This window comes from Falco punctatus (genome assembly GCF_963210335.1).
Source record: "Falco punctatus genome assembly, chromosome: 3".
NCBI classification, from domain to species: Eukaryota; Metazoa; Chordata; class Aves; order Falconiformes; family Falconidae; genus Falco; species Falco punctatus.
The window spans coordinates 56298155-56320399 of NC_137582.1; the positions used below are offsets into that span (position 1 = coordinate 56298155).

Sequence of the window (22245 nt, forward strand, 5' to 3'; positions counted from 1 at the left end):
CTACTTCCTAGTGTTTTTCCCAGTAATCTTCCATTTTCTTTTATTCCTTTTCAGTTCCCCACTTTTTATCGAGGAGGGAGACAGACTTCTCCCCCCTAGCTAGCTGGTAAGGGGTAGTGTGAGGGGAGGGGCAGTAATGTCTACCTGGCATGTTGAGGGATACACAGTGTGCCTTAGAAGTGGGTCGTGGCTCATCTTGGACTTTCTCCTATGCTGAGGCAGATAGAGATGTGTTACTTCTTGTAGGGAACCTGGAAGAAAGTTTCAGTACATCCCAATATTTGCCACTGTATGATATTTGTTCAGAAAGGCACACCAGATAGCCTAGCAGTCACTGGTGAGGAAACAAGAGACTTAGAGCGGGAGAGTTTCAAATGGTGAATTAAATGGCACTGACAAAGGTGTGTGGTAAAGACTCTACCCTATGCAGCTGAACTACATCTGGCTTCTGTAAGAGCTGGTAATCTGTCACTTTTGTGAATTAAAAAAGCTGCACTAGATTTTCTGCAATAGGAAAGGGCACCTCGCAGGCATAAACTGCTGTTCTTGCTGACAAAACCTCTTTTTAGCCAGAAAGAAAACCACAGGTGACCCAGCCCTCAGTACTGAGTACAGAGGAAAAGGGGAGGAGCAGAGAAATCTGGCACAGGGATTTTGTTTTTGCTGCAGCTGGATGCCCAGGCTGTCCTGCTGGAAACCTCTGAATCCCTAATCTGGTTTTACAGCATCATCATGTCTTTTCTACTGAGGACTGTTGAGAGCAGAGTCACAGTACAGCTTTAATGGCATCTAACCCATTTGCCTTAACCTGCCTCGCACTTCACAAAGAAGGTTTTGTTTCCCTGCTGTGTTTTCTTTGGATTGAGACCTGGGATGTCTGGTAGGGTTATCAATTCCTTTTGGTTGAAGAAGGAAGTTTCTGTCTGAGCATTTCCCAGTCTCACTGCTTTTTTGTTTAAAAATTAATAATGCAGAAAGCCAAAGTGGAGAAACACCGCTTAGTCATAATTCTCATCATTGTTGATACAGTTTCACTTGCCCCGCCAGGCTCTTGTTTTCTCTGTTATTTAGTCAAAAGCAATAGGCCTTTGCTTCCTTTCTTCTCTTTACCAGGAAACTGAGGAATTGGGCCTGTTTATGGTGAGTTCCCCTTGGCATTCCATGCAGGGAGAGCATGCCTGTGTGGGGAGGAGAGGTGGGGGGGAATTACCTACTGTAAGTGATCTGCTTTGCCTTGTTTACAATCTTTGTGACAACTACATCTTTTTAAAAACATATGTAAATATTGACAATGTGAACGTACTGTACCAGCTGGTGCCTTTCAAAGACATTGTCTAAAACGTTAAGCCTAAAATACGCACCTGCCTGTCAGTCATGACCCATTTCCTCCTTCAGCCCATTGTCTTCCGCGGCTGGTTTCAGTGACAAGCTTCCCCCCAAGGCTTCCTTGGCCATGGGATTTCCATGCTCTTTGCAGTTTGTGTTTGCTACCACTGCCTCTGCAAATAATGCTGGGATTCACCAAAGCATGCCGCAGGCAGGCCACGAAGCACAGTAGCCTGGTTGCATAGAGAACTGGGACCAGCTGAGGGCAAGCAGGCTTGGAAACGGTAACTGTTTTAGCACTGGAGAAGGGAGTTGGCCTGGTATAAGCACCGTGCTGATGATACTGTACTACTGCAGGTACTGGGTGTAGCTCATATACAGTAAGTTCAGTGTTCTGGCCATAACACCGTGTTGGGAACCACTTCCAGCTCTTTCTCTGCCTTAACTTTTCATTGAGCAGGCTTTCATTCCTCTGCTGGTTGGGTTGGCACTTTGCTGCCTTTACTGGGTCTAGGTCTAGTGAACTGTAAAAATCACTGGTAATTAGCCAGGGAAAATTGCCTAGCTTTAGCATTCATAACATTAATAAATGTCTTTTTACCTTTGTAAGTGCAGTGATTGCTGCTTATCAAGAATCGACTTCTCCAGATACTCTTCTCCTCCCTTTTGTCCTTTGTGTTTGTCACGGATGTTTGTTGTTGGTAACTGGAGGAAGCTGTAGCTCTGCTTTGGAGACATGCATACTTCTTCCATCTTATAATGGAAGAATACGTTTCTGTAGCCTTCTAACCTTGGGAATAACATGGAATGAGAAAAATAGGAAAAAAAAAAGTTTAGCAGACGAATCAGTAGCACTGAAAAGGGCTCTGTAAATCCTATACTGTAAACTCAGAGGATGAAGTCTTTGTAGGACCTCGGAAATCTTAAGTGATACTCCAGGTAAAGAACCATTACAACTGATTTTCTTGTTCATTTGTATCTTTATGAAAAGTGTGCACCATTTGGGCTAGTACTTAGTTTTATTTTCATGCATTTTTTTTTAAACTTGTTTAATTGCACATTTGTTCTATCTTTAACTGACATTTTGGGCATGAATGTACAGTGCATGCACAGCCACACACACAAGACTATATTTGACTGTTGCATGCAATATATGTACATCCCTATAAAGTGGACATCAGTACACAGCTGAAATCAGTCCTCGGACAGAAAGACACTCAAGTCTAGACACAAATACAGTTCTTTATAGATTCAGTCTCAGTGGTGTCAGCAGCTGGCTGAACAGCTGGTCTGTTGAAAAGGACTTGTGGGTAATAGTGAATGCTGAGATCTATATGAGGCAGTAGTGCATGTGCATGGCAAATAAAGGCAAACCATGTACTGGGCTACATTAGGAGTGTGGCTGTCAGATTGAGAGAAGTTATTATGAACATTGCTGAAGCTGCAGCTGTCATACTCTATTCGGTTTTGGGCCTCCCAGTTCAAGAAAGGTGCTGAGAAACTGAAGATCTGGCAGAGGGCTACTAACATTGTTAGTGACGTAGAGCACATGGGCTACTGCAAGGAGAGCTTGAAGTTGCTGGTCTGGTAGAAACTGACAAAGTGGAAACGAAGGTGCAACCTAAAACTGCCTATACTTTCTTGAAAGGGAGTTACAAAGACGACAGAGCCAAACTCTTCTAAGGAGTGGTTCATGGTATAATATGGAACAACCACCATAAATTGCAGCTTTGGTGGTCTAGAAACAGGGCATCAGGAAAAATTTCTTTTCTAGGAGGGTAGAGTGGCTCTGGGAGAGGTTACTCAGAGAGATGTGGAATCTCCATGCTGGGAGGTTTTTGAGACCTGGATTTTTATCACAGAGTCACAGAGGACATGATCAAATATTGGTGATAGTTGTGCTTCAGATGAGAGACTGTATTGGGTGACCCTGGCAATTCCTTCCCAACTAACTTTTTTTTTTTTTTAATTGATGCTTATGCCTCAGTTATTCTACTTAACTGGAATAAGTTTCACCATGAAAAAACAAACACAGAATTGTCCATTTATAATGTTCAGGCCACGTCATAAATTCTGTAGTATGAAAATATTTTTTTTTATTTTTTAGTGTGGTGCTGTTGGCCTCTGCATCCCATCCAGCAGGTAAAGTTGATTGAGTTTTTCCTTTTTTAGATTTCTATATTGCCTTTCCTTTCCATGCATGTTTTTAGAGGGCAAACCCTTAGGATTTTAGCCCTGGAATTCAACAGGAATATGACCAATAATATGACTTCAGATGGGAAGAAGAGAGGGGGTATATAACACTGTGTAATTTGCATATTTACTAATACCTTTCTTAGCTTCCCTTTGCAAAGCAGCAGCATGGGACAAACAACAAAGAACTGCTTTTGAGGTGGTACATGGTAAATAACAAGGATTCCCAAGGTCAGTGTGTCCTCTTCAGAGTAGTGTCCCAGAAGTCCATATAGAACCGAGTTTCCTTCTCTGCATTGCCCTCAGTGCTATGCAGAGATTTTGTTTTGTTGCTTTCATAAGATGTATCTTATCGCTTGAGCCCATGGCAGGATTTGAAGTATCAAAAAATTGAAGGCTAAAGATGGAGAAATTGAATATTTGATGGTGGCTAATATTCCTTTCATCTTGGTATTTTAATAATTAGAAGGATAAAGATGAGCATCTGTTGCTTTCACTAGACATTTGCTCAGAAAAATAAAGGAAAAACCATTTAAATAAACATAAATTGCACCTTTTGCCTGGTGGTGCATGTTGTGGATGTAGGCATTCCCCCACTAGGACATAAAGACAAGTTAGGCAAAATAGTCCTATGTTTCAAAAAGTGGAAGATGGAGTTTCCTCCAAATCTGTAGGGCCTGAAAGCTGGAGAACCCCTGGGAATGTTGCTACCAAGAGCAATCAGGGCCCAGGTTCCTGGAAATGCAAGTATTCAAGAGCTCTACTTGGATCTGGGAGAACTTTTTTAAACATCTCAAGTTGCTCTGTGTGACAGAGTTCAAATGCCGGATGGGGAAGCAGCCAATATATGTCTGTGTTTCCTGTTGCTTCAGCAGGAACTATCACAAGCTCTATAATAAAAGAAGTGGATATGATGCATGCGTACCCACTGGCAAATGTTGCTTAAGCAGGGTCTTCTGTATACTAGCAAAGAATACTCTTATGTATCCCTTTCCCCTTTTTCAACCAAAGGCAGGAACTGGCTAGAAGCAAGGTCAGAGAGAAATCATTAAACAAGCTAGAAATGTGGAAAGCATCATAAATGAAAAGTCAGCCAGCTGTAAAGGCTCAAAGGAATGTTAAACTAGTAATGTTCGTGTAATTGCTGTTCCCTTGCTTGTAACAGTGGGTAATTTTTTTCTCCTGTGTTCCACTGAGTGTATTACTTTGTCCCTCAGGTGATCTCTTCAGTGCCTTGGACTTTCCATTCCTGTACTTCTACAGGTTTCATAGCAGCTGCTGCGCCAGGTAACCCCTCTTTAACAGGACACGTGAATTTTTTCAAAATAAGAGATGCCATTGACTCTCCGTTAAAAATTTTGGAGCGTGCAAAACCTTAGTTATGCTAGTTTCTGCTGCCATAAACCAGTAAAACTGCAGAGAATATGTGTCTCTGCATATCGGTGGATATGCATTTGAAGGCCCGAGATTCAAATGTGCTGGAAGTATATGTGCTTTTATCTGAGTGAGTGCATTCTGATCAGGCGAGTTCCCAGTCACCAGTAAAATAATTTTAACTAAGGTAGCAACGCTTTGATAAATAGCATCTCTCAAATGCTTCTCAAGTCAGATTAGCCCTTGTAAAACTTGCTGTTTGTGGTGATTACAAAGTATTAGTTTTCAGCATTATATGGGTGTACGTGGATTTATTTGCCTGTACATCTGGTTATTTGGCAGAATGCTTTTTTTGGGTAAAAGGGAAAAGCTTTAACAAGCATTCCTTTATTTTGAGTAGCAAAAGTTCACCGCCTAATAGTGTAGTTCTCACAGGACAACATAAATATGTTTCCTATAGGTTTTAATTATCTCCAAAAAAAAAATTATTCCTGTCTTTCCCCTCCAGTCTTTTGCCAAATGGAAGTATTTTTGTTTTAGAGGGGAAAAAAATATTTTTATGCTAACTGATGCCAAAAATATTTCCTGATTGTTAGGGATTTTCTTACTTGTATCCAAATTTTCCATTAAAAGGGGATATTAAAAATATTGTTAAGTATTTTCCCTATGTACACAGTTTTTTGGTACAAAAGTGGCTTTTTTCAAGGGTGGACTATCCACACTACAAGTAACCTGCAATTAGGTAATAATGAATAAGTTGTTCCACGGAAGGTAGGTGAAATCTATTTCTTCTTGAAGGCAAGGTCTAACTGCAGGTAATAATGTATATCTGTCTAGCCCAGGTACTCTTCTCTTTCACTTCATTAGAATTTACCACTGTTGTAGCCTCCTGTTTCCATTGCCCCAGCTTCAGTACATGTATAGTAGGTAGGTGCACACTACAGCAAGTGGAAAGGAATAGTTAGATGGAGGAACAAGCATCTCAGTTGCTCTCCTACATCTTGTAATCCAGTGTCTTTGTAGACATAAAGGATTTGGAGGAAAACCTGTACAATATAAAGTAAGGGTAACTGATGCAGCTAAATCTACTACCTGTGCAGAATGTCTGAAGCATTAGTAGTAAGGTGCAAAGTGCTCTCTTTATTTAATGAAATAAACTGACGTTAATTGTGACATCAATATTTCAGGTATTATAATTAGCTGTTTCACTTTTTATCTCTGAATTACACTAAACAGCTTCAAATCACTCTGACTAAAAGCCCTTCTCTGCAGGGCAGAAGACCTGGAATGAACTTAAGCCAGCTACTGGACTTTCCAAAGCTTGGGCAATGCTGCTTCATTGAACTCACTGGTTTCTTAGAGTGGAATGCTGTACTGCTCAGCACTTCATCCTCTGCAACAGGGAGCTGAGTTTGGGCCTATCTTTTATCATCAAAGCAGCATCTACTTTCTTGGCTTCAGGCACAGCAGTTATTCCTTTGGGGACTCGTGTTATGGCTCAGTGTAAAAGAAATCCTACCTTCTAGACCTGGGCAGTTATCTTGCCCTACTGTTTGGTTTATCAAAACCACCTGTAACTGAGATGTGGCTGACACACCTTTGCCACTTGTACTGAGGATGGAATGGCACTCGGATGAGGTGCTGGAGCCCAGCGTGGAACTTCTGACCTAGGAAGTCATCATCTTCCACCTTTCCTGTTATTGCAGAGAGGGGACCAACTGCATTGCATCACTGACCAGAACAGCATACTCTCTTCAAATACCAAGACACTTTTTACTTCACCACCTGTATGCTGTGTTGATCCTATCTCCTTTCCCATGCACCTTCCCCAGCACTTTGTAATCTCTTATGCCTCTCAGCCAGCCATACAGTAGTTTGCGCCTCACATGTTTTGAAGTCCCTTTCTATTCCCTGCTTGCTGGTTTACACTATTTCACTGGTTCACAACCAGTGGCTTGTAAGTATGTTACAAATGAAACAAAATCCAGAGCTAAAACTTATAAGCTCTGTGAGGTCCAGTGAGATGTGGAACAGTTTCCTTAAGAGTAGTCTTGGCTACAGGAGTACTGGGGACTACTTTCCTATATGACTCAAAAATCAAAATTCCCTTAATAGCAGAGATCTTTGGAGTCTTCTGTTCCCAGCATTACTGAGTCATCTGTCTATTTGGTATACAGTAGAGATGTATTTGACTTCCCAGTTGGAATTTAGGCTTCATGAAGTTTAAACAGCTTGAAAGCTTCAGGCAGAAACTTCCCCATGGTTATTTTTTTCAGTTCCAGGCTCTGTGGAGGTTGAAGTGAGTTAGTTGCCAAACATGTGTGGCTCCTGTTGAAATTAGCATTGCCTTTATTCAGAGCCATTTCAATGCTTGAAGTTAATATTTCACCTCATGTTTCTAATAATCTCTACTTTTCTGATTATGCAAGTGCATTAGAGACCAGCCATGACAGCGTCAGACTTACTTTACTCAGACTCTAGTCACTGACTGAACAAAACCCGAGATGTACTAGACGTAATGTAAGCTCTTTGTCCACCACTCATCTTTCTCCAAATGGGATTAATGCTGCAGTTCTGCATTAGGAAAACCAAGATGCCTTTGAGGTTGCTTAGTTGAAATTAAGAGCCTTTATTAACAAGCTTTCCCCATCCCTTGCAGTGGACTGTTGGGATTCTTTCTGATGTTGCACGCAGTGAAGCTAAAAAGCAGCACAACATCAGGGCAATATGCAGCATGGAGTTTTCTTGCAAAGGTAAGAGAAAGACTGTCACAGGAACACAGTGGATCTGTGCTTCTCCCAGGCAAACCGAGGAATTTCTACACCTCTCTAGTTTCCCTCGCTATTCCTATTTGACACTCCTAGGGCCTGTCTATGCAACCTGCACATGGGGTTGAGGCAACAAATATCAGGTGCATAATAAGCTAGGATCATTAGCTAAGATCAAATACTGTATGTAGACTGAATTTAATGGAACTGGGCAGATTATTGCAGCTAAGGATTTGGCCTATTCAATCCCAGTAATACAAATCTGTACTTTCCAAAGAAAGTTTTGGAGAAGAATACTCTTTCTGAGAGTCTGTGCACCAGCTGTTTCCAGTGTGTCTTCCCAGAGCCAAGAGTTAAAACTAGTTCCCTGAAGTTCAGTACTAGAACTCCCACCATTATCATTACAGGGGAGAGCGGTGGATGTCAATTTCCTTGACATTAACAACACTTTTGATCGTATCTCCCACTCTGTTCTTATATCCAAATTAGACTGTTACAGTCTGGATGGACAAACAGTTAGATGGGTGAAAAAATGCTTGGACGATCAGGCTCAAAAGGTAGAGGTTAATGATTCCTGTTCTAACTGGAGGCTTGTGACAACTGGAGTAGCACAGGGGTCTGTCCTGGGGCCCATCCTTTTTAACATCTTTAATGACTAGAGTGTACTCACGTTTGCAAAGGATGCCCAACTGGGAAGACTAGTCAAGAATGCTAAAGAACAGGGTTGCCTTCCAGAGGGACCTGGACAGGCTGGAGGAATGGGCCAAGAGAAATCTTACAAAATTCAGCAAGGACAGATGTGAAGCCCTGCACATGAGAAGGAAGAGCCCTGGCAATAAATAATACGGGCTGGAGACTGGATGGCTGGGAAGCAGCTCTGCACAAAAGGACCTGGGGGTTTTGATAGACAGCAAAGCAAACATGAGCCAGCAGTGTGCCCTGGCAGCCAAGAAATCCAAAAGTATCCTAGGCTGTACTAATAGTAGCATAGGCAGTAAATTCGTGAAAGTGATCATGCTCCCCTACTCAGCACTTGTTAGACCACGTCTGGAATAGGGAACGTTGGTTTAGGCACCTTAGTACAGGGAACACATTGATAAACTGGAGCAAGTTTGGCAGAAGGCTGGCAAGAAAGTCAGGGGACTGAAGCATTTGCCTTGTGAGGAACAGCTGCTGGACCAGGCTTGTTCAGCCTGGAAGAGAGACAGCTTTGGGAGCACATAACAAGCAGCAGCCACCCAGTAGCTATGGAGAAATTACCAAGAAGACAGACCCAGCCTATTCACAGTGGTGCGTTGGTGTGTGCATGTAAGATGAGACGTTCAGATTGGGTGTAAGGAAAAGCTTCTTAACCCTGAGGACAAGTTAGGCAGGGGCACAAAGACTGTCTTTGAAGGTTTTCAAGACCCAACTGGACAAAGCCCTGGGCAACCCAGTCTGACCTCGTGAGGTCCCCTCCTACTGGAATTATCCTATGATCAGTGGATCTAGGGTCTGGCTGTACTTGATTTAAGTTATTAACAGCTCATTTGTTAAATTATCAGTGGTAAATGCAGTCAGGAGAGCTTGCCAAACTCCTTTTCCCTGATTAGATTTTACTTTCCTCACCCTCAGCCAGGTCATCTGAAAACCACAACCTTCCTATGCAGTTTGTGATCACAGCTTTCCTACGACAGTGAATGAAACTTGCAAGAAAAAAAAAAACCACGTAGATTTGCCTAATATGCTTATTTAGAAACTGTAGTCAAATGAGTCTTCATTTTTTCTGGGGGTAACAAGAAGGGAGTGATATGGCTGGTCTTGTGCTTTGCAAGCTGTTCCAGACAGTACAAGTCACATAGAGTTTCTCACCAGTTTGAATTTCTTCCAAACATTCTGACTGTGCAGATTTTAGTACCTTAGCTTTCTTCTTGCTCCTTGGTAGCAAGTCAAGTGATTAAAGCTTGCTCTTGCCTCTTTCTTTTTTTCTTTTTTAACATTCTGGGTTGGAGATGGGAATAGCTGGCTCTGCTAGTAGGTGTTGTGAATGAGGAGAAATGGTTCTACATGTGGTATTTATAACCTATTGGAAAAAAATGCAGGCAAAGATGTGTTGTGAAATCTATTTTAAGCAGATTTGGGTCCTTCCCAGCTGAGGTGGATCAGAGCCACAAAGTCCGGACTGAATCAAAGCTTTACCAAAGTTCAAGGGTTTCTAGATTTGTAGGGGTTTGGCCAACTCCAGACATAAGTTAGACAAAGTTTGTTCTAGCCAGTGTTGTCATTGAAATTATGTGCCTTTATAGCAACTGAAAATTTGTCCCTGTCACTGTGATAATTTAATCTGTTCTTCAGCCTTAAAAGTCTGTGTTTGTTCATGTGCATGGTGTAATTATCTTGCTTAGGAAGGTTTTTGTAACAGGGCAAATTAGTCCTTTTCCTGTTGTAGCTTCTAACCCAGTGCTCAAATTATATGTCTTGCGTTCAAAGAGGGGAATGAGTAATAAGGACATGAGGTCTGTCTGTAGCACTAATAATTTTATCAAAACTAGCTGTTTCCCTAATGTCTTTCACTAGTGTTTTAAAGCTTGCTGTAAGAATGATTTTAGGGCTCAGTCATGCCCATCTGAGGCAGCATGAGGAGCATGGAGGAACTGCTTCTCCAAGTGCTGAAATGCAGCTGATTTTGCATTAGAAGTCAGTGAATAATTCAAAGATTCAGAAACACTATACATCAGTTTTAGAACAGAGATCAAAAGAGACTGCAGAGACAGACACAGATAGGCAGAAAGCAAGAGCTGAACTGGAGCTTGCCTACAAGGGTAGGGGCTGATCAACCAGCTCCTATAAAATTCTCACAACGTATCTTGTAATTATAAGGAACTATAAATTTATGTATGGGGTAGTTAAGAAGAGTCCTATCTATCTGATCACTTATGCTACTTCCTGCAGGTGTTTGGAAGTGTTAAAACTCCATACTGATCTAGACTGGCATTGCCTGGGTGTGAAGGCTATCTCAATCACATATTAAGTCATCATAAGTGCAGAAAAGCAGTATTTAACTACTACTCTAAAAATCTGTTTAAATCCAAACGTGTGACTCCCCCCTTTTTTTTAAAAAAAAAAAAAAAAAAAAAAAAAAGAAGAAGAAAGGAAGTTAATGTGGATAAAGAATAAAGATAGGAAGTATTTGAATCTGGACTTACAGAATGAGATCCAGTGGAAAAAAACCCTCTGGTCACAACAACAGCTTTGAGTTCCCACATGAGCATTTTTCTTGGATTGAGTAGTGCCCTAGATCATCCTCTTAATCTCTCAGACTGACTGGAGTTTTCACCAGCAGTTGGAAAGGAGCAGCATTTGAGGCCAGAGTATGTTTATCTTGCAAATGAGCCAAGAAAGGAGAATGCTGTAGTCCTCCGACAGCAACCCAAGCCTCTAGGGAGGTGCAGAGAATCAGAAAATCTGTTTTCCATTTGGATGCTTTGTACCTATGTGACTGATGAGCTGGGGCTGAGATTGTTGCCACCGCTTCATTTCTTGTTAAGTGCCAAGAGACCAATAAACTAACCATGAGATCTGATATGGCCTGCTTTCCAGATTCAAGGAGAATTCTTTATGAAGCCCACATATTTGGCCTCCCTGCCCTCTAATTTTTCATTCACTTAAAAACTGGAGCTGGGTCGTAACTTGTTTTTATGATACTTACTTTGGCTGCGGCAACTTAATCAATGTATGAGGTTTTAAAATTCCTCCCCATAATGATTTCTGACAGCTTTCATGTCAAAGCATTGCTTTGTGCAGAGACAGACGAAGCACATGTTTCATCTGTGTGTATAGTCCTGTGTGATATTTATAGTGACAAATGCTCGCTGCACTATTGCTGTGAAAGCAAATAGTGTGTGTGTTAGTCATATCTGTATGGATTCGTGAGAAATGCCAAAAAGTCACTAAAGTGATCTGTAAAACAACAAAAAAAAATGCTCTTAAGAAGCCCAAGAAATATGGAATGCTTCGTCATAGCCTTGCACAGATTTAATCCCCAGAAGAGCAAGGATTTGAAGCTGTACTGAGATTTCTTGTTTTAATTTGAAAGCTATGCTAGTATCATGGGTCATGTACTGGAAAGAAAAACTGGAGATGCTTATATATACAGACAGAAGCATCTGGTGAGAACGCTAATGAGCTCAAACAGTGCTGTCAGTGAGTTTGTTTAGATTAAGGCTGCCAATCTATCTGATGATGAAACCTGTTAGAGTCTCTAGAAGTTAAGCAGCAGAAATAATTTAAGTCATGAATAGAAGGGAAAAATGATATTTCAGAAGTTTCTTCAGGAAGATACTGGTTACTTAAAAACTCATATTCCCACATCATGTTTTGTGTTATCCCAATAAACTTGTAGGGAATTCAGCTTGTTTCAAACATGAACCTATGGAGACAGCTTGTTATAAAAAAGGAAGAATAGATGGGAAGGTCAGTGGATTTTGGATTCCCTCTTTCTTCCTCCCTCATCTGAAGAAATGAAGTTGGATAACTGAAATACAGTTGTTTATTTCACCATCATGGTTGTAAACCATTGTTTTCATATGCATTAGTTGGAAGAAAATTTAGATAGATCTCACCAGGAGTATGCAGTTCTTTTCTATATGGCCATCCCATGCACCATTGTGTAATCCCTAGTGTATCTGAACAGTGTTGGAGGCTCCCTGATACATAAAAGCATCTGCTGACAGCTGCTTTGGTTCCTCATTTGTTAACTTCAGAAGTGTTTGCCCCAGGTCTCCCTATGTTTAATGCTGACTGCCAGACATGGTGAAAGTAACTTTGCAGGAGTGTCTGAAAGAGTTTTTTATCCATGGGTCCTGTGAACCTAACTGTAGCCCACTGTACTTACACCCCAGCAGTTTTAATCTTCCCTCAAAATATGTAACAGCTATTCAGAACGCCTCCTGTAGTCTTTGATTTTTTATTTTGTGTCTGTGTATCTGCTTCTTTGGTCCTCCTGGTGTCTTGAAGAGAACAGATAGACTAGATTCATCTTCATGTCAGCACAAATCCCTCTTAAAGATTGGAAAAGTACTGATGTTTTTTATTAAAGCAGAAATTATCTTCTTCCTGGTTTTCATAATATGGAGAGGCCACAACTGCAAGTCTTCTGGGGCTCCTAGCCTGGTTATGCTCACTGTACCTCTCTTTCACAGATAGCAGTTCACGTGAGAATTTTGTTTGCTTTAATTCCAGGGGAAAACTAACCAAGCAAAATAAAACAAATTCATGCTTTTCCACATTTTTGCAGTCTTAAAGCCTCTGTTAAGCATGCACTCCTATTTGTATATCTTTCAATTCCTCTTCCGTTGCTGCTGAGCATGCAAGCGCTATAAAATATTCTGGTCCAGAATGTTAGTTCCTTTCTTCTTCTGAGGGCTATTTACTTGCAGAAACAAGTGCCACTCTAAAAGAGCCCTGCCATCGGCAGCTTCTGAAGCAAATGGCTCTCCTTGTTCATCTCTGCCCTAATGGGAGAGGATTCTGGATTAAAAAATCTGTTTTAAAATGTTATACGTGTATCATAACCAGAACGACAATGTGTTTGGTTATCTGGCACTTGCCCACTTGGTTATATTGTAGACTGAAGTAGGGTCTTTGCCTGCTGCTGTGCTTAGGCAAAAGTGACTTTGAGATTCTTGGCTGAAAATCACATTGCTTTCTTGGCTTGGACCTCATAAAGCTTAAAGCAAAAATGTCATATACTCCCACTGGAGTTCCATAAACACAGTGTGTTTTCATTCGGCAAAGATCCTGCGCTACATGCAAGGCTGTCTCAACATCTCTGCTCACCCAACCTGGAAAAATTGTGCAGCCACAAGCCAAAGCCCTGGGAAAGAGTTGTGTGCTAGGCCTGGCTGGACTCTGCTGGTAGGTGCTGTCCGTGGCACCAGTGTGGTTTGATGTGCACCCCTAATCTGAGAGAGGGAGTTTCTGTGACCCTAAAGCTTTCAAGTATGCCAGGAAGGGGTTCACAAGAGTAGGAGTGAGCTTCTTCCTTCTACACACCTTGTGTACTCTTATGCATGCAGATATGCACACACATATGCATAAAGATAATTAAAAATGGTAAAAATCCTTATTGATTTGTGGTTAGTTCTCACTGTGTGAAATATGTACATTCATTCTTGACACATACATTTGATTCCTGAGAGTCACCATGGAGACTATGCAAATATCTTAGAAAAGAAAATGTGTCTCAGCTGAGCTTGACGAGTGCATAAGGCAATCAGTGTGCTCTTAACTGCATCTTCAGGGTCTATAAAAAAGACCAGTTGCTGAAACCTTAAAAGTATAGGGGTTTGGGTAGTTTCCATGGAGACAGCTTGATAGTTACATTGTAGCATCCAACACTAATTATACCATATAACCGTTGGGAAGAAGTCTCCCTAACAACTCCTTTGTGTGCTACACAACCGCTAAGCTAAGTGGCACAGGCTCCCTAGGGCACTAATGCAATTTAAGGAAGCTGTCTTGTAAGAATAGCTGAGAAATGTCGGAGATTTTAAACCTTCAGGTAGTGGCAAATTTTAATATGTACATTAAGAGGTGTTGTATGGGGCTGCAGTTGTGTATCCACTGAAAATGGCAGTTAGACAGCTTTTGGGCAGGACATGATCACACAAATAAGTACATAAAGTTACGTGTTATGACTTGGGGGGAGTATCGCAGGACAACTCATCTGTGCTCAATATAATAAATCCAGTCTGAGCAGACATTAATTCATAGATTGAGCCCTGAGAGATGCTCTGAGTTTGTTTGTTTCTTTTTATCCATCATGATATCCATTTGAAGTGCATCATGTACCTTTGGTATTTTCATTCTTTTCAACATAAAGCTAACAGCAGAACCACTAGCTTGCAGTATGTCTTTGGAAGGTATTTTTTCACCCCTACCTTTGACAAACCGTCTCTATATACTTGACAGTAGAAAAATGCCAATTTAAAAATAGGTTTTGTCAAATCAACAGAATTTTGAACTGCAGAAGATGCAGGTTCATTAGTTCCTTTGCATAACAGATTCCTGATCTTCCATGTTTGTGTTTGGTCTCCTGGTGTTACTTACATATGGAGAGCTGAGGCTGGGACATGAATCATAAGTCTGACAAAGAGAAGACAAAAGAATGACAACTGTTTCGGAAATTGTTTCCATTGCCAATGTACTAATATAAATGCCAAAATTATATGGGAGAACTGTGCACTGTATAACATACTAATGTAGAAGGTTTGAAAGCTAGCTAAGGCTAGGCTTCCAAAAATGAGCAAAAATAGCCACATTCTTCTCCCTTGCTGGTTCCCTGTTCTTTTTAGGATCAGGATCGCTAGCTGCCTTTTTGATTCTTAAAAACGTTCATGGATGAAATGTCTCCAGGCAGCCTCACAAATCGAACCTGATCGTTGACCTCTCTGATAGGCACTTGGTGTCACCCACCAGGTTGCTCTCTTCAGAAAGGTCTCATGTTAGAGAGCTGCTGCTGTCTCAAACAGGTCTCCGGGTCTTCCTCTTCCTGTCCCTCCCCAACTCAGAACCAATTTTTGCAAAATCTCAAGTGTGTTCATTTCTCATTCCCGCTCTGTACACCTGTTTAAGGATTAGATATTGACTTTCAACAAAAGTCAGCAAACAGCCATAGGGCTGTGGGGGAGACAGACTGAATGGCTTATGTCCTGTCCCTGAAATACATGGTGCTCAGGGAATCCCGTAGGCATCGGTTAGTCTCAGGTGACTGAACTGTCCTCATCCTATCCGTGGCTAGCAGGAAGAGTGCAGAGTCCAGTTTTCTCTCCATGTGTGTTACTATGGATGGTTGTCCTAAGAGGGGAGAAGGGAATGGGACTTCTTGCAGAGACTTCCCCACCCTTTCTGAGGGAACGGGAGGCCAAAGACTATAGTCAACTATAGTCACTTCTGTCGCCAACTTCCCACGCATGAGACACGCAGGGCCTGCTGAGGCCCACAGGGCCAAGTGTGTAACCTTGTGACATTGCTTATAAAAGGCATTGCTCAAAATGGATTAGCTGTGGTCATGTTTTAAAAAACATTTTTTCAAGTATCATGTTTTTTAAGGTTTCTGATGGAATATTTTGACCTTTTGTAATAGTGAATGGTTATAAAGCCCTGGAAAGGCTTTTGTTTTTGAATGGAAAAATAAAATCTTAAATAATACCAATTCTTCCTTGCAGTCCTTAGCATAATAATAATAATAATAATAGCATGTTAATTTCTTTCCATTACATCATTACTAAAACAGCATAAACACAGCAGAGAATGGCAATCCAGAGACTGTCTCTGTTATTATTGTTAGGTTGTACGGAACAGGGTCAGCAGGGAGATTTAGTTATCTGGTCTGGGAATTGTTTGTTTATGAATTAGGTTTTCCCAAAGGAGTCATGAGATGGGAAATACAATAGGAAACGGACTTTATACATGCACAGAAATACCAAAACTGTGTCATGCAGGAGAGAGGTTGATGGAAACTTGCTATTTTTGCTAACAGATTTTTAAAAAATACTTGATTACGCATCCCTAAGTTTCCTATGCTATTTTTGGTACTAGTGATATCCTCCACAGAGTTCTGAGTAGTCATGACAGAAAAATGTTTTACATCCAATAATGCTGACAAGGAACGTAAGCACTTCACATGTTTCTATAGATTTTAACAATGGAAAAATGCATTATATTGCTTTTTACTAAAATATTTCCCTTAAGGCAGGCATCCTCATTGGTTCTGACAATGTCCTTGAACCCTATCAGCAACACTTGTCCATTCCATGTATAAATAAATAGCATGCATAGGATCTGTTCTGGGGGCAAGAAGAGGTTTGAAGTTGCACTCAAAAAATGCACAGGTCTTGAATGATAATGGCCTCAACCTGCAGTGTTCAGCGTGAGACCTTCAGGTAATCTAGCATGGAAAGAGCAGTCACTGAGAACATGTGCAGCATCCTACCCAGCACCCTCCTCTACAGCAAGGTATTCCAGATATCATCAGTCTTGGCACAATGGGCCAGTCCCCATCTGGGTCGTTTGAGCCAGTTGTGGAGGTGACTTCAGAGTACACAGCTGGGCTGGTGTTCACCTACCTGGTGTCTATGTGGAAATGTTCACTGTTGGCTTCCTAGGTTGCTCAGGGGATATTTTTTGCTGTCAGTCTTCTGGTCTGCTTTGTGATGTTGTTATCTGGTATAGGGCAACACTTAAGCACGTGACTTTTCAAAAGACATTCAGTTCTTGTGACGCATGGAAACTCATTGATGTAGCCTGTAACATACCTGCCTTTGGCCCCAGTTTTTTGCCTTAGTCGCCTCACTGCTGGAGCTCTCTTTCAGAAGTCATGGTTCCTTGAACTATGTTCTCTTGTGCTTTGAGAGAGAAGAAACTGACAGGGATTGAAAGGATCAGCCTGGTTAATTTGGTCTTTGGTAAAATTTATGAAGTGGTGCACACAAAGTAGCTAAACGTTGAAGAATTATCACAGCTACTTAAGGGGTCTGTTCTTAAAAATACTGTCTTCCACCACAGTGCTAATGTGTTCTGCCTCCTGGAATGTGTTCTGCCTCAAGTCAATTTTCCTTTTCTTCATGGACCCCAGTTGCCAGGAACTTTACACTCTGCCTGCTGGAGCCAGCTTTTTTTTGGGTTTTTTTTTTTTTTCCTGGATGCCAGGTGAGTCACCACTGAGCCACTGCTATGGGAGGTCATGATCCACCTATGAGAAGTTTGGAATTCCTTCTCTTTCGCCTTTAGTCAGAGGTCCTGATACTGCAAGGCAATTACAGTAACAGTTCCTGCCTGATCTGGCTACTGGCCCACCCGCTGGCATCTAGCACTTGGGAGTAAGATAGACATAGACAGAACCTGAGCTTGGTCTTTCCCAAGGAGCCAACTCCTTTTGTGCCAGATATACATAGCAAACTGTCAGTTAGCCTGTTAAATTCACTGCTTAAGTGTGACAGCGAAAAGTGTGGTCTTCTTAACTGGGTTATCAGCCTTCTCTGTCTCTTTATGGTAATCTCTATTTCGTGATCTTGTAAGGGTTAGATGAGGTGAAGAGTAACTTGGAATGCCAAAAGGCTAGCTCATGTGGAGCTTAACATAAGATGAAGTATATTTTATTGCGGTATTTTTCAGCAGCAGAGTGTTGGAACAGCTGGCTGCTCCCCAAAAATGAAAAGCAATACTTTTCAAATGGGATAGAAAAAATAATTCTTTAACACAGTATACCATATTACTGACCAGGAAAATTCAGGGTATCAAACAGAAGGTCATACTGAGACAATTGATTGAGTAAAAATAAAGAGAGGTGTATGTTTTTTACAGGTTCAGATCTGCTCAAAAGCTTTCAGTGACTGAGTCGCTAGAATTTCAGCAGAAGCAGACATGATGTGGAAATCTTTCTAGGACAGAAGTGGAAAGATTAATAAACTGCATGTCACAGGATGTAAGTTTTGTATCAGCCAAGGTCAACATGCAAATCCCTCTTTTTCTCTGATGTGCACATCGACTGCAGACTTGCTGCATTAGGGGATGATCATAAATTCTCCTGAATTCTCTGGTCAACCAATACTTGATTAAACAAACCCTTGGTCCACTCCAGCTGCTGTCTGTGATCCTAATAGGTAAAAACACTTCACTGCCTTTGTCGTTGCCATTGCAATGCTTACTCCATTACACAAATATTCAATAATTCATAAAATAAGAACAAGATGATGAATCTCATTGCCCTGCCAACTTCTGAGCTCAGAGGTTTCAGGGGAGAGACTGAATGGCAGGAACAGTGTAATTCTGGGTCAGAATATAAGGAAAAGAGACTCCTTGACAGGCTGAAACAACAGAGGAAAAGTACAGTAAGCATTATAATGCATGAAGCATTTACAGGAAATGGGAGGTGTTGGCTATTAAGTTTGGTGTAACCTGGAAATACAAATATGTTTCAGCTTTTGGTCAAATATACATGCATCAGTTGACAGTCTTGTAGCAGCAAGAATGAGCAAAGCACTTTTTGGCAAAGTCAAAGAAAAAGTTATTTGGCCTAAAGAAGCCTTCTGTCCCTCGTTAAATGACTTTTGTTGTCCTTCCTTGACAAAGCTTCAGCTGCATGGATTGTGCCTCTCATTTTCAGAACTGACCCAAACAGATGCTCTTAGTCTAGTGCATGTACACACACCTGTTTTAGTCATGATTGATAGTGTTTCCATATCAGCAAACATGCTTCAGGAGGAACATACATGGATTGTGCAGGGTTTTCCCTTTGTCTCCTTAATACAGAACTGAACACTGGGAGTAGTAACAGTATCTAGTTTATATTTTCAGTGGTCACATTTAAAGATGAACAGAGGTACTGTTAAAATTGAATTCTGTACTATAACCGCTCTATAGGCTGAAGTTAGCTGGTGAAGTGCCACCATTGGCCATAGGAAGTCCTCATTAGCCACGAGGAAGGGAAATTTATGTTTTGGCCATTATCTCCAGTAGCAGAGGGCAAATACTTCTTGTTTTGGTTTTCTCTTTATGATGACAGAAAGTCTGATGTTTATGTTTGAGTGAGGGTAGGGTGGAGTGGCTACTTGATGTTCAAAAAGAAATAGTTACCATAATTTTCAACCCGATCCTAGTGTTTTACAAGGGGCAAAGAGTTTTGGTTTTCTTTACAGTGTCTCAGGATATCTTTCACTTTTTGTAGGAAAGCAAAATTATAATGTGCTTGTAATAGTTCAGTCCTGTCTCATCAGTGATGTATGTTTATATATCATTTCTATACTATATATAGTATGTGTTTATGTGTGAATATATATAGATAGATATATGTTTATTCATTTATAGATTTAGGCCTTTCTGAAAAGAGTCTTGTCTTGTTCATATCTATTGTAAATATGACCATGATATCCTGTTTCTCGTTAGAGGAGAAATTTCTTACACAAACCCTGTTTATCACAATCAGTAACCCGCATATCCTTTACTTTCTATACTTAACCATTGGAAGGTGTCTCTGCAACATAGACTGTTACTGTACCTTTCTTTGTGGTGGCTCTTATAAGGTTTAGAAAACAGAAAGGGACAGTGCAGAAGCAAGGAAATTAAGGTATTGCCAAGAATCAGAAAGGACATCCATTAGCTACGTGCATTAAATACTTGTATAGCTGAAAGCTGTAAAACAGGTGCCACATACCTTAAAGAGGTGAAGGCTGAGGATTCTCCAGAAGTGATTCAGAGGCAAGAGGCAGATGGACTTTTCTGAGCCTTTTCTCTATTGCAGGGTGGGGCTGGGCACACAGCTGGGTCCCAGAATGACCTAGTAACCGCAGCTTCAATATCCCCTAATCGCTCATTTTCTCCTGCAGCCAAACTGCTAATGAGATGCATACAGTGCAGGAACAATAGCCTGGCTACCTTTGTCTTATGAGGAATAAAAGCATGCTGAATTCGACCACAATTCAGCTATTATTTTGGCATTCACATGATGCTCTGGGTTAGAAAAATAGTTACTGTAGCCTATTAATCTGAAAGGATTGCACATTAATCCTTGACAGTGTATTAATGTGATCAGACAAGATGCTGAATGACTTTAAGGAAGCTGATACAACCACCTATTGCTTCAGTCTTGCCCTCCCAGGATCAGCATCTTGGTTGTATTGGTCATTGTATCCTGGAAACTAAAAGAACGTATGAAAAGCAGCACTGACAAGAATCTTCATAAATGCAATAGAAAGCAGAAGATGGATACCTTATTCTCTAAATAATGGAGCTGCATACAAGTATTTAACCATAGAAATGCAGAGGATTATCTGCCTTCTTAAATGCGTATGAGAGATAATTAAGAAATCTCCTTTCTTATAGCAATGGAAAAGCTGATAAATAGAAGTACTCCTCCGTAATACAGATATTATTGGTTTGAGCACTGATAAGGTAAAAAAAACAACCACCTTAAAATTTCTGATGAATTTGCTAGAGGTGAGCATTTATACTGCTTCTGTTCTGAAAACATTTTAGAGGGCAGGTTGCTAATTGTGTTTGTCATTTGATCTACCCTCTCCCTCATTTTTTTAGTATGTTTTATGTTTTAAGCACAACGTGTAGATGATTTTAAGATGGGTCAGAAGTTATTTGCTATGAAAACCAGATAGATTCATTTGCACTAGAAGTTTTTCATTTATTGTTATCTTATCAAGTTTTATCAGTATCATTAGGCATATGACTGTTACTGCTAAGGCATGTTTAAACACTGGCTGCTTTTGTGTCACAATACACAGAAGTAATTGTGTTCTTAAAGAACCCCTAGAATTTAGAATCATTTATGTTGGAAAAGACCGTTAAGATCATTAGGTCTAACCCAGGTCTGCCAAGTCCACCACTACACCATGTCCCTAAGCACCCCATCTACATGTTTTTTAAACACCTCCAGGGATGGTGATCCCACTGCCTCCCTGGGCAGCCTCTTCTAATGCTTGACCACCCTTTCAGTGAAGAGATTTTTCATAATCTCCAGTCTAAACCTCCCCTGGTGCAACTTGAGGCTCTTTCCTCTTGTCCTGTCACTTGTTACCTGGGAGAAGAGACCTACCCAAACTATTTACCATTATTGTTTTAATAATGCTTAAAAAAATAGAGGAATAAAATATAAGGAACGAGCAGAAGAGAGGGACCAAAATCTCCTGTGATAAAAATCTGCTTTAGGGAAGCTGGAGATCTGTGCAGGCATTTAGGCAAATATGAAATAAAGGATCTCAAAGACATTTACAGCAGCTGGTAAAACTTCTGCGTGGCTGGATCAAAGCTGTGTGGATCATGAAGTTGCTGATGCTGTCACCGTTGCCATGGTGCCACTGTTGCCATGGTGCCAGCATCACCAGGCTATCCTTTAAGTAACAACATGTGCATTGGGGAGGGTTAAAGGGTTTTCTTCCTTCAGGAGAGCTGAGCAGAGTCCACCTATGATCAATGTGGACCTAAGTATGCTGCAGTGCACAAGCTCATTGCACTGTTTACTGATGTCATAGACTGACAGTCTCCAGTTAAGTCTGTCAGGGAATGAAAACCCTTAGGGCAGGTCTGCACTTTGGTCAGGCTGTGAGGGGAATGCAGTAGACATGCTCAAGTTACCTTCAAACTAATGAGCAGATTGCAAATGAAACCTGTTTTGCTTTCCCTCTTTCTCCATCGTATTTCACTTTGGATTGTTTCTTTCCCATATTTGGGCTGCTCAGCTTTTCAGGCAGGATTATGGTATTGCTGTTTCTTTTGGGAAGAGCCATTGTTTTGGTGGTTCAAGGCTAAAGCTTCATTACTTTTCTTTGGGAAAAGCTGTGTGTCTGCTTAAAATCCTTCCTTCTTGGTGGATTTATTAGTAGAGCTCCTTCAGGGAGCAGCATTATCACCTGAAGCCATTAGGTTAAACAGCAGATTCTGTGTTGTCTTTCAGTTGGTAACAACAGACCCTCAGAACAAAATTGAAAACTGACAGGTTGTTTCAATGTGTTGATTAATGCAACTGAATCAGCATCTAGGGGAAAGAGACTTTCCTGACAGTTGGTTGGAGGAATTTTGCCTGCATTTGCTGTAT

The 22245-nt window shown here is 41.0% G+C and overlaps 1 protein-coding gene across 7 annotated transcripts in view; it reads left to right on the plus strand.

The window, feature by feature from the left end:
• Positions 1–22245, plus strand: part of TMEM241 (transmembrane protein 241) — a 61890-nt gene that overhangs the window by 24908 nt on the left and 14737 nt on the right. For 4 of the 7 annotated variants that reach the window (XM_080380618.1, XM_080380623.1, XM_080380619.1 and 1 more), the window contains 4 exons: positions 1114–1140; positions 3434–3468; positions 4737–4806; positions 7553–7646. In XM_080380618.1, the coding sequence (XP_080236744.1) occupies positions 1114–1140; positions 3434–3468; positions 4737–4806; positions 7553–7646 (226 nt within the window). The remainder of the gene's footprint in view (positions 1–1113; positions 1141–3433; positions 3469–4736; positions 4807–7552; positions 7647–22245) is intronic. The other 3 variants (XM_080380620.1, XM_080380621.1, XM_080380624.1) reach the window with 2 other exon arrangements.